Consider the following 13,636-nt stretch of genomic DNA (forward strand, 5'->3'; position numbering starts at 1 on the left):
CCCACAGCTAATACAAAATAATCCGCTCTTGTTCGCCTTCTCCTATTAAGCCCTCGAGCTACAGACAAGTCGAGACCAAGGGCTTTCCACTGCGAGGCTCCCAGGAAGCGTCTCTATCTGTTTGGGTGGGCGAAACTAAAGCGTCTCTCACATGAGCTATTACATGTTGGATGATAAGAGAGCGCAACTGGATGCTCAACGCCTTAAGTAGCTGCCGATAGCCACCTTTGGCAGCAAAAGTCAGAAGTTGTCCGACAGCCTGTCGGTCACATCAGGCTCTACAGTAAATTTGTCATCTCTGACATGTAATTGGCAGCTCTGCTTGCAGGAACACAGACAAGTGGGTGTTGTAATTCTCAACAGCCCCGAGGGGCTGAACTGTAGATAAAAATGTCTGCTGGGCGCTGGCAGTGGCACAACCCTTTGAAGGGGCATTGGTACTTATGTTGAACCGAGCATGCTTCAGCTCTGATAAGAGGCCCGCCACTCCATCAGTGTGCGGTGAGAACACCTGGTAGAAATTCAGCTCTCAAGAATGACTATTAAGCTTGGGGTAGGATGACTAGCAGATGAAATGGCTGATTGACTGGTTATATTGCTGGTTTAACTGCAACTACTACATTGTCAATTGATGCTGTTGCAAGGATTCAAATTTGAGTGGACGTTTAGGTGGAAACTGCACTATGGTTGAACAGACCAGTAGATCACAGTGCGGAGAAAGAAAGCATACCGAGAATACAACAAGTACTAACATCAGTCAATCACTCTGAAGCCAAAAGGAGGAAGAAAAGACAATGTTAAGGGTAATGAACCTGAAGGGGAATGAGCAGACTCATGACTCATTGTAATTATATCATGGGCTTAGAGGAGGGTGTCACACAATGAGCCTGTGTAACAAATGAGTAACACTTTAGGCATCGTAGCCTTCTTTCAAAATGGAATACAGTTCGGAGGTCACATTAGTCAGTTCAACATTTTTATTCAGAGTGTTTATATTCGTTGGTCATATTGTTTATCTCAATGTCATGTTTTAAATTTGAGAAAAGTGAGGGATTTCATGCCGGCCCTGTTGTCAAGTGTCAAAGATCACACACCATTTGCTCCACTTCAATCTGTCACATAACCGGGCTAACCGTTCTCACTCCCAATTCATAAAGTACGGTGGACCCCGGTGTCCGATACCGACACACTATAGCACCCTTTATTAACTCCAATGTAAACATTGGAGCTATTATTAGACGTTGAGAGCAAATGACGTAGTATGAAGTGGGAGAAAGTCAGAGTAGGGTGGTAGGGAGGGAAGGTTACATCTGTCAAACAAACGTTGACTTCCTCTACTTCATAACGCAAGTTACGTAACAAACATACTTATTTGAACCCAAACCACTATCTTTAATTACATCTAACCGAGTAGTTTTATTGCAAAAGTGAACCTAAAAACTCTGTAAACCTAAAAACAAAGTAACCCTACATTTAAAGTTTATATTGAAAAGAGACAAGTAGAATCTGTATGTTTCCTTTAAACACAGAAGATTATTTTGAAAAGACACTGCATGCAATGAGTGGAAATGGACACGCCATCCCTGACACAACAAAAACTAACGCAAGAGGAGAACTTCTAGTCTCGGCCAGTAAACAAGCAGAGCAGGAGTGATTCATGTGTAAAATGTGACCGCAGTGATATTCACAGAGAACAATACAACGTAATGAAAACAACAGAATAGCTGTCTTTATGAGGGCTTGAGAACAAACGCTGTTTAATCTGACAGTTAGGCAGCCTGTCGGCTGCGGTGAACACATGAGTGTTTATATGTGTGGTTTTAATTCTTGGCAGAATCAACTGCATGCTTAAGAGTGGGGTTTAAGGAATGGTTCACCTAAAAGTTTGCCTGCATCCCTCTAACTAGTAACATGATTCATTAATGTTATTCAATTAAATATGGAGATTAGACTTTCTGAGGTACTATGTTACATCTATGTTTTGTATCCCTCTGTGGACTGATATGCCTCAATGCCAGTAATTAGTAATGTTGGTCATCATTTTGGAGAAGCTTGAATATTTCATTATACATCTGAAAAAACATCGGTCAGGGGTGTCGAATCACTTAATGAAATGACTCACTGAAATGAGTGTGACTGGTCCAGGTTGCAGTTATATGGCCGTTGCTATGAAAGGTGGGCCTCAGACCTAGCATGCATGCTTGGCAGAACCCCCTCCCCCGTCTCTTCAGAGTTACCCTGCTCAGTCTCTCATTCACTGTCTCTGTGCAGATGCCAGCCTGCGCCCGGAGCCCGGCCCTGCCCCAACTCAGGCCCGAGCCAACCAACCCAGAGCCTCGGCCCTCGCTCCATTTCCAGTAAGCGCCTGCAGACTGCTGGCCTTGTCCGAGGGCCAACTTTCTGCCGTCAAGCCCAGTCTTCCCCTACAAACAACCATAAAGAGCCCTCTGTTCTGGGCGGGAGGGGAGAAGTGAGAAGAAACAGACGCTCCATACACAAAAACACGCTTCCATCAGTCCGCCTCGATGCAGCATACAGAGAGCTTGGCAGTGCCGCCTCAGATTAGTGCCCGGGTGCTTCACTGAAGGACTACCTGGGCAAGCTGGCACTGTTGCTGGCTCTTTTCTTATCAGACTGGGTGACTCAAAGGTTATCAAAGCAATCACACACTGGGATTCCCAGCATTTAGCTAACGCTGAAAGCTCTAATGCAACATCGTCCAATTTGTTTCGAGAATGGAAATGGCAACCTAATGTTTAACATGCTTCATCAATTACCTCCATCTCTGATTGACCATCACCAAAAGCAAACAAACATTGAGCCTCATGCAGCAATAACATTAATATCTTGTTTTTGTTTGTATTTGTATCCACAAATGTTCTTAGTTAGTACACATTGATATCTGGGATCCATTATGTTCTTGTTATTCTTGCTTCTCTCTGAAGAAATATATAGTGTTTAGTGGGCGTTAGCTACGCTAATAAAAAATCTGCCACACGCCTCCAATTCATGATCAAGTGGGAGTCATCATTCACAGCTGGTAACGGTTTGGGTTCTCTCCACTGTCGGTGTCTCGATCCCATCGGTTCCTATTGATGGTTTAGTTCTGTAATAACTAGTCACAAAAGTATAGTTTAATTTATTATTCAATCCACATTTGATGTATGTGGCCCATTGACATGCATTCACAACAATGTGGACTCAATGGCACCGATGAATCGAGCCTTCGCTACATAGGCAATGCCTTTTATTGTAGTCTCATCAACAAAAAAGCTCATTTAAACACAATTAAACACAAAACAATGATGATATGAAATATAAAAATCTTTATCGTAATTAAGGAAAAATATGATCAGAAATGCAAGCGTGAACTCGCTTTGAAAAATAAATCCATTACAATCAACACACCCTCTCTCTATGTTCCACCTACCAGAACCAGTTTGCAACATTTGACTTTAAACCTGGATCGCCAACAACAGTTATTTGTTTTAGCCGATAGCAAACCAACGTGTCCACACACATCACTCTAGGTGCAGTAAATCATTCAAACGACCAAGAGTGTGTATGAGGGCTTGATAATAAGGTGAAATTTACTGCTGTTGCCTGTCAGGAGGCTGCAAATAATAGTCCCGCCTGGCAGGTACCATTATTGAAGCTTTGTCGATCCACCCTTTTTCTGACAAGATGTTACTTGAAGTCTGTGTGTTTTCCAGAAGCGTCAGTCACAGAGGTTGAATGGGAAGCTCTTTGAGGGCCTCAGAGCACTGGGAGAGCCCTGTCTCTTAATTATGGCTGCCATTTAAAGTAACTTCCATCATACCTGAACACGATGGGTGGCTGGCCTGGTGGAAACACACTCAAATCTAAATTCTTCCTTGCTGCCAAACATAAGTGGCAGGAATCTGTCCTCGTGAGGATGATACTTGAAGAGAACCACGAAAGGAGGGAGAGGAGGCCAATGTGAGTCAACAGATGACATGCTTTCGACTAGGTAATTGCTATTTGTCCCTGTGTTCTGTCCTGTGTGATTCCCTGCTCTCTGTTGTTCCATTGTTACAAGTCTGCTGTGAGAAAAAGTTATTTGGATATGGTACAGCTTATAGAGCACATGAGTAACCCTGCGAGTAAGTACATACCAGAGTGTAGTGGAGTAGAGAAAAACATACCTGCGGTGAGGATCGGCTAACTTCATACAAACTGGTGAAGGACGACTCAAGGTCTTTTTCCAAAAGCAAATTCAACCAATGTAGGTTCATGATAGCGTTAACGTTTGAATGGGTCTTTTTGTTACCTAACTTAACCAACCAGTTTGAAACTGACCATTAAAACCATAGAAAATACGTTTCCTGCAAAACATACAAAAACAATTCTTTTTTCGCGACAAGGTTGTTCTGTCAGTGATGCTTTTGAAAATCCTCCATCTTCACTGCCAGAGGATGCTGCCAATGCAACCTGTTTTCAAGGTCAGATGTTAAAGCCATACTTTGAACTTCAAATTCTCTTTCTGTCTGTCCGCCTGCCTCCCTGCCATCCCGGCTGACCAACAAGTTAGAATTTGCCTCTCTGGCATTTTCCCTACTGGCTCGGGGTGGGATGAATTATGATGTGACACACTCCCTTATGTACTTCTGGGCAGCCAAGGCGATCAAGATAAATCACCACACTGGCCCACAAGGGACATGCTAAGATCCTGCCTTAGTTGTTTTTGGGGCCCTCATCAGGATGCAGAGGATTTGGACACAACTTGATACTGTACTCCCTAAAAAGAGAGGTCTGTGTACAAAGGAGGGGCCCAGTAGAACTATGTCAGTCGATGGGATAATACACTTAATTGAGAAGGGATTTTACAGACGGGTAATTATCCATTATTCGGCTCTGTTGCTGTCACATACCATTTAGTCTTTAGTGAGTGCGAGAAAATTATGCTGAGAGCGTGTGATAAGCCGTGAAAATTTCCGGCTATTGATTTGCAACTTCCCAGCCTTTTGATTGACGGGCCCCTTGTCTTTCCAGCAGCACATTCCTGGCTGTAACTCAGGGGATCCAAATTCAAACATTAGCCGTGACGATGAGCTGGAGCCAACAAGCAACAACGTAACATAGCGATACGTCTGTCGCAACCACTGACAGCCAGGCTCCAAAATCTGTCTCCCTCCGTGCTCATCTCCCCACCCTCCCCCTTTTCCATGTTAACCACACAAAACAAAGAAGGGAAAAAACAACACGGGCCCGAATGGCTGATCTGTAAACTGTATTTAATCAACACATTCCACTCTGTGGGCCTTGAGCAGGCTGATTGCCTTGTGAGTTGGACCACATCTGTTTGTGTACAGGGGCGGTGTAGGCCGCAGCCCTGCCACACAAAAACCTTGGACATATTTCAACTTTTCAGCGCTGCAATTTGCCCCCCGACAGCTTCCCAAAAAGCATAAATATGGGCTATGGAATAAGCGTGGGATCTGTATTTCTCATCCTTTGCATTGTCGCTGAGTTTCCGGGAACGGAAGGCTGGATTTTGGATTGCTAATTACCCGGTCAAACGTACCGGCACGATGGCTGGCTTTGCTGGATTGTGGTTTCGCACAGAAGATGCCTGACTACAAAATGTGCAGAAAGAGCTCGGAAGAGCGGTCTCTACTGTAAGTTCATGTTCTACTGTCATCCCATGAGACAGTTTGGATGTGGCATGTTTCTTCTCTTTGATAGTTGCTCAGTCTGTGAAAGGTTGCTGCTTTTAAATCCGGAATCAAGTAACATGTGAAAGACAGATGGCACATATAGGTGCTTGTTGCAATGCAAATACATGCGTCCAATGTGTGTTCAATCCTTTTGAATAGAGAAAGATTTTAAAAGGCCTAAAGACAAACTAACACTCAATCAATGAGTGCACAGCTAAATCAGTGGATTGCTCTTTAAACACCACTAATGCCAAACAAATCCAACTTTTGTCTTCCAAATGAATTACACAGCATATGTTGATGAGAAACATAAAAGATCAGGAAATGAAGAGTTGGACTTGGGCTCGAAGCTGCTGCACGCATGGGGACGAGCATGGGCCCTCTGAGTGACATCGATACCTGTTCCTTTGCAGTGTCAGCCAGGGAACAAAGCAGGTACCAAAGCAGTGAGCACTGCAGCATCTGCCCCATGACAACTGTGACACTGTGACCCGCAGCCCTCATTAAGTAACATGCAAACAGTGATGAAGGGTGCTCCGTATGGAGTTAGACAGGAAGTACAACCCTGACAAACACAACCAGCCACGACAAAACTCTGCCACCAAGCGCCCCGTGCCGACGCCCTGCTCCATTTCGCCGGGACAACAGTAATTAGGTGAGTTTGGCGCATGCTGGGGAAAAGACAGCCAGATCAAGATGTTGATGAATTAGTGGGAGCACTCTGTCAGAGTCCCATCACATTAATCAAAACAAAACCCGGTGCGTAGCCACACTGTTCCCTCCTCCCTTCCCCTCGCTTTGCAGGTGATGAATAGCTCTGCCTACACTGTGTATCACCTGATCTCGCTGAATTTAAATGTAACTGCACAGTTCTAACAAAACCTCTATTGATCTTACTCCTTACTTCCCTTCCTGGATTCGAATATCTTAGATAAGCATAAGGAGGCCTCGCAATGTTAGGAAGGCCAGACTTTTATGGTAATAAAGTCAGAAAATAAGTTGTTGTTTCTTTGTAGGTCAGGTTAGGATACAAGTTTCAAATCCAAGCACACAACTGGACTATCTATGCTCTTCAATAAACTCTGACTTCATGTTCTAAAATGGAATGCTTTTCATAGAGTTGTTGGGAAACACTACCACTACCACAGGGAGCACCAAAATCAAGGGACAGTGAAATCCTCGTAGTAGCTTAAAATACATGTACTTCTTCCAACATTGTCTTTCACTGGATGTTATCCCAGCACAGCTTTTCTCCTGGAGACTGCGAGAAGTCCCACAACAAGATATGTAAGGAGAGGACAGAGGAGGACATGTCAACAGTCTTTTGCTCTGTGTATGGCGTCTGGCCTTGGTGTATTTGAACTTGGCTCTGTCAATGAAGCTGAGAAAGAAGGGTAGTTTATATTCCAGCACGGGTGCTAACAAATAGATAGGAGTAGAGAGAGAAAGCAGCCAATAGTGACAACTGCTTTTCAGACTCTATCGACCTCTGTAAAACATTTGGATGTATATAAAAAATAGGTTTTATCACAGAGCATCCCTGCTACTGACAATAAGCCCATATGTTGGTCAGTAGGAATGAAAATAGCAATGTGGTCAATTTACTGACAAATTATCTTTTGATTTCAGTATTGATGTTTTTCAACATTGCTAATTGCTGTGAAATGAATTCGTTTTTTTGTTTCATTAACTAGTAAATATACAGTTATAAATGTTGGTAAATCCTTAGATACTTACAGGATCATATGAATCCACTTGCTTCCGCTCTACATTCAAGCTGTATGATGTTAACACTCAGTGAAGTATTCAAGCCAAGGACTCCATTGAATTTGAATGATGTTCGGTTACGCAGCAGGATGTTTTATTGGCCACCCGATTCAAATGGTCCCGATTGACAGGGTGTTATCGGCCTCATAAACATGGGAGAGGAGATACCTGCTCACCTCCTTGGAGGTTCAGAAGGCTGTTCTAATCTATTTACATGGTTGATCACTGATGTGAATAACACATGAGTAATGTAACGTAATGTAACATAATGTAATGTAACATAATGTAATGTAACGTAATGTAATGTAATGTAACGTAATGTAACATAATGTAATGTAACATAATGTAATGTAACGTAATGTAATGTAATGTAACGTAATGTAACATAATGTAACGTAACGTAAAGTAACGTAACGTAACATAACGTAACATAACGTAACGTAACGTAACGTAACATAACGTAACATAACGTAACATAACGTAACATAACGTAACGTAACGTTCCGTAACGTAACGTTCCGTAACGTAACTTTATGTAGCTTAACTTAACATGGAGAACTTTTGTGTGTCGCATTGCAAACATAATTACTTTCAGTGCTGGTATGTGCCGTTTGTCCTGTCTGAAGCGCTTCTATGTAGTCGTAAGAACTTATGATGGCGATTTAATCAGCTGATATTGGAAAGGGGTCAATGAGCGGCCCCCTTGTGGGTCGCTGTTTGTTATGGAAGACATACGGTGGATGTCACCTTGATTATTAATTTCACAATGACCGGCGACGTCTAAGAATACTTACCCATGCATGGCGTGGAGTGGGTGTGGCTCGTAATGGTATCGTCCTTCGTGGTGTCTCATGTCGATGGGGATGGGCGTGTGAAACGTGGGGAAGAGGTGGTGTGGACCTGCGAGTGATAGAAAGAGAGGAAACGATCACACATCAAAAATAATAATGATAATATTAATACAGTGAAACAAATGGAGCGAGTCATTACACACTACTTAAAGTACTGAAGAAATATTAGGCTGGTGTACAGGTCCTGACTAATGCCTGCAACGCAGCGTGAGATGCAACTGTAGCCTTTTACAGTTCCTGTAATCCAGCAGTAATTGAAACCTTCTACACTGTCTGAGGCTTTTGCCCCGAGAACTGCGTGTTCATTAATGGCCCTCTCTATCCACTGAGACCAAAGCAGGGTTTACACAACAATGAATGTGTTTTTATGTGTCAGACAAAGAATGCACACATCCACCATTTCCTGCCATAAAGGGTCTGATGGCTGGAGGGAAGTCTCATTAGGATAACACAGCCGATCTTCATTAATTACTGTGAGTATAATGGCTGAGTTGGAAACATTACTGTCTTGATTGAAGGAGGAGTAGAGCTCTAATCATAGAAAAAAAGTCTACTAATTATCTCCAGTAACATATGTTAAAGTTCCGCATGTTTGATGCAGAAAGAAAAAAAAACAGACAGCGCATTCATATGTGTGCATGTGTGTGTGTGTGTGTGTGTGTGTGTGTGTGTGTGTGTGTGTGTGTCTGAGCGCATAGTGAAATGCAGCTCCCTTGAGATGATCTCTCGTTGCTATTAGGATTCTTTGGCTGTACGGTCCAGTAAACCTGGGATGACCTGGGAGCAGAGACCACCAGGGTTAAAGGTCAAAGCTCAGTGAGCGCAGATCATTATCTCTACCGGAGAGGACCACTGGGACTGGCTGACGAGGGGGGAAATGGGCGCATCCTTTCACACCAATGCAATGCCAATTTGCCACGAGGGCGCTATTGAGGACGTGGCTGTCAGAATTAAAAAAGACAAAAAGAAAAATGTACATTTTTCTTCCTGTTTATTTTTCACACTACAGGTCTGCCAGGAAAGAAATGAATTGTACACTTTCAGCCACCAGATGGCTTTTAATGTGAAACAGGAAGTGTTCAGTGAGTGATCCATTAATGGTATTTCAATTTATTGTTAACAAATTGGAAAGCACATCAGTACAATTAGTATATAGAAACAGCAATATTGTAAAACATGATGAGAGATGAGTATGAGTCTGTGTGGAGATCTTGACCTTATCAAGACAACAGTTACATACGGAGGATTTTTGAGTATATATTATTGGAAAAGAGGAGAAATTTGATGCAAAGACTCTCACTAATATAAGCTTAGCATTATATTAGCTACATAAGCTTTCTACCTATCAAGCTAATATAAGCTTAATTCAAGTAAATAACTGGTTCTCTGACATTGATTTTTTTCTTCTTCATCTGCTTGCTGTTTTACTGCATGAAACTTCATGTTTTGGACACATGGAATTTGCATCTGTAGCCCAGTGATTTCAAATCTAGCAATTATAACATCCTGTGTATTTTCTTGTCAAGATCTGCATATTCTAAACACCTCCCCGTTTGAGCTGAGCCTCAGGGGTTCGAACGGGCCGCAGCCAGCGCGGTGAAGACAAGGTGTAACAGGAATCTGTGCCTCCAGGCTACCACCACACTTAATGTTGTGTTTAGGTGATGCCAATTACAAAGACAGACATTACTGCTACTTAAATCTTGATTGAGCCTTTTGTTACTGTGAATGAGGTAGTCATCATGACGTTGTACCATCTTGTTCTTTGTTAATTCTGATGGGATTACACGCGACAAGGAGAGGAGTTTCCCTGAGGGCCGCCCTGAATCGTGAGGCATTTACTGGTGTGGAATTTATTTAAGAGCAAGCGCTCCCCAGCAATAACAGTTTTTTCATTTGGTAACACTGCCTTTATGACATTACTGAAGAGGCATTTGACTCAAATGAGATTTTAAAACAACCGGTTAATTCCTATTTTTGCGAAAACAAAACATGAAAGTTTTGCCAAAATAGTCAAAACTTTCTGGAAAATCCAAGTCCAGTTTACATAAACTGATTAGTATTCCCAGAGGACGTATGTCTTTGAAACATGGAGTTCCATTTCTCCTTCAGAAATTACAAAAAGGCAGGCAGGTATGCACAGCAGCACTGCCTGCATGCCGGTAAGATACGTTTCAAACTCAAAATGTTCCACTGCACTCCCACACAATGTATACAAATTGCGTATGAAGGCAAAGAGAGTTGTAAAAATCTGTCTGGTTCCCTGCGTTCCTTGTCTCCTCTCCTCTTTGAGCTCAGAAGGCCAAGGGCTCTGTGCTTCTATCAAGATCTACGCCGCTGGACCTCAGCCAGCAACCCTCCCTTGCCTTTGTGCGCGGGACGGGCGGCCAATTCCGAGTCAACTTGTGCATTACAAAGCCAAAAGAGGCACCCGGTAAATGAGCGAGAGGGAGTGGGAGCTGGGAAAAGGAGTTTGGGCTTTGTTTCACAAGTGGAGCCAGAAGTTCGGGCTTTGTCTGAGAGGTGCCCCCTGCTTGTGCTGCCTGGCACATCTCCGGTGGAGAGGGGGCCGAGGAGACTAGACTAAGACAAAGACAGCACGGCTGGTAGCTTCTTTTACACCTACTGGAAAGCTGATCAATTAAACTGTCGACCTGAAGGACCCTTTTCTTTTTTTTCTGTAATTTATTACTTTGGATTGGACTTTTGATGTAATGTATTTCCCTTTGATAAATTTTGGTTTTCAACAGGTTCTTAACCCTTTTCCAGCCGGGAAAGCGCTTATTAAGGTAAGTCTTCCGTGACACGCAGCATCAGATACTTAGAATAGCACATGTAAAAGCTTTTACGAACTGAGAAGTACTGGCATCAATGAAAACTGTTGGAGCATGGTGAGATGATTTTTGTTTTTAGTTCCCAGTAAGACATGATGTCCATTATTGAACCACATGCACAAACACACAAATAACCAAGCAGAATCCCCAAAGGCTGCTGTCCTCCCCAGTTTGGGGCTGCTGAATGTGGGGGCGATAAGGGCTGAACAGGCCCTTCCATCACCCAGACAGCTGCATTGTTTCCCGGACTGCAGGGACAACTACCGACAGGTACATGGCCTGGACGATGCGGCTCAGCTTCTTGATTTACCGCCCGTCCATCCCCTTTGGGTGTGCTGGCATGCAGAGTTACTCCAGCCTGAGCCTCATGCGCTCTAGCTATGGAGAGGACTGTTCAGACCGACGTTCACACAATGTGACATTTGAGCTGGAGGATGAAATGGTCCCAGTGATGACTGTCAAGAGTTGTCGACCCCTGTGCAAAGTTTTGGCATCAGATATGATGCCAAAACATGAAAGCGTGGGTCTACCGCTCAAACCGGACTTCCTGAAACATACTCCATCCTCTCACCGCACTCCTTCATTGATGGAGCCCTTTTCAAGGCAGAGCTATTTCGGAGATGAAAAATGCTGAGCATAAGCTTGATATTATAACTGTGGGTCGTTAAAGGTAATCAACCGAGACAGGTAAAACTATTACGTAAGGTCCACTGGTATTATGTCCTTTTCAGATGGGGCTGTGTTTTACTGTTTCGGGTCATTTTGATGAAATAGGGAAAGGGCTGAAAATGCAAAATCTTGGGTTAAAGCTTGGGTCCGTAACATTGGAGAAACCAGCAAGAGCAAGTTGGATTTTAAAGGTTTTCAAACTAAAAACCCCCTTTTTTACTGTAGAATTTTAACAAATATGACAACAAACGTTTCTAAACTACATTACAAATCCTAAGGTGCACACTTGTGTTGACGTAAACTTAAATCATAAATCAATCCAGGCCACAGGGACTTTTAACTTGTGGTCGGTTTCCGCCACTATATATCTGCTCCGATTTCTCATAACTTGTTTTAAGACTGAACATGTCTCTGCCCCCCCCCCCCCCCCAACCCAAACATCCTGTCACATCTTCTCCTCCTTTTTAGCTTCTCATCTCAAAGACCCGGTTTGATCTCTCACTAAAGACAATGCCAGGTGTTCGATGTTAAGAAAGGCCCCGTCGAGTCTCATGACTCAGAGACAGAAGACGGAAACGCACTCTCTCATTACGTCCAAATGAAGCCCCAGATCAGGACCATGCTGAAGTGGAGAGTGGAGTGGGCTCATGTCTTGGAGGAAGTACTCAACGAAAATAATAATGCCCTGAGAGGCCAGGCCAGGAATAATTTTGGGAGGAAAAAAAAAAAAAGCCTTTGTCGTGCTTTGAGAGAAAGGGGCAGAGAGAGAGAGAGAAAGAGAGAGAGAAAAAAAGAGAGAGAGAAAAGTGAAGAGCAGAGCAGAGGACTAGGAGAGGTGGGGGTGCTCAATTCAGACAGGAAATTCCAGCAGAAAAAGTTGGCCTAGGTCCTAACTACACAGCGCCGTGCCAACGGCTATACACAAACGCTCATGTGCATGCTCACACACTCACACACTCACTAACTCGCAATTACACACACAGATACTGATTTGTTCTGCAGTTCACTCTTCGTAAGCAACCATCAGGAGTGACGAAGACAAACACAAATGTGTTACTTTGAGCTTCAACAGACATGTCTTTCTGAAACACAGATACACATACACACGCACACAAAACACACTGAAGCAAGTGTTATGCCTAAGGTTAATAAAAAGTGTATGTTTAGCCTAATCCGGGAATCCTGCACTGCACACACAACATGAAACCTACAGGTTTAGTTCGCAAGACGTCGCTTCCTCTAGGGCAGTGCATGGGCGAGTGATGGCGACAGAGGGATTAGAGGCTTACAGGAGAGCACGGAACCACTGCCATCTATGAAAGGAAGTCTTAACAGAGTGGCTCTTTACTTTTAACAGCCCTCAGGGAGGGTAAAATGATACCTTTTTTATTGATAGGGGGATTTTGGGCAGAAGGTAAGTGGATTAGGCCAGTGGTCCCTGTAATGACTTGAGATGGTTTGAGCGGAAATTCATTAGTCCCTGTGAACCCGTGCAAAGTCTGTATATGTTGTGATGTACACATCAAACACTCTCCCTGCAGACTAACGCTGTTGTTTTCCAGAGGTTTTGAGTCAGCGCTGTGAAGCGAGTACAGTGCTGGAAGCTTGTAACTGTTTTATAGCACATCATGACATCAGATGTTTATATTTTAAATATAACACATGTCCATTAGTCAGTCGTTGTGGCTCAGTCTGGGTATTGAACTTCAACACTTATGGAGCAGACTGAAATGTGTCCATAGTACATGGTATTCAAAACTGACATGGAATTCTGCCTCAGATTAGCAACTCGAACGCGGCCTGGCCCAACACAGTGCAGCCTCAGCCGGCCCGGACC

At 43.5% G+C, this 13,636-nt stretch overlaps 1 protein-coding gene across 1 annotated transcript in view; it reads right to left on the minus strand.

Annotated features, from left to right (window-relative positions):
* The window catches only part of gli2a (GLI family zinc finger 2a), a 76,948-nt gene that overhangs the window by 25,024 nt on the left and 38,288 nt on the right, over positions 1–13,636 (minus strand). Inside the window, exon 3 of the mRNA XM_068573077.1 lies at positions 8,240–8,345. Coding sequence (XP_068429178.1) covers positions 8,240–8,345 — 106 coding nt within the window. The remainder of the gene's footprint in view (positions 1–8,239; positions 8,346–13,636) is intronic.

Source organism: Clinocottus analis, unplaced genomic scaffold (assembly GCF_023055335.1).
Source record: "Clinocottus analis isolate CAN_PGR_092001 unplaced genomic scaffold, fCliAna1.0.p SCAF_12, whole genome shotgun sequence".
Lineage (NCBI taxonomy): Eukaryota > Metazoa > Chordata > Actinopteri > Perciformes > Cottidae > Clinocottus > Clinocottus analis.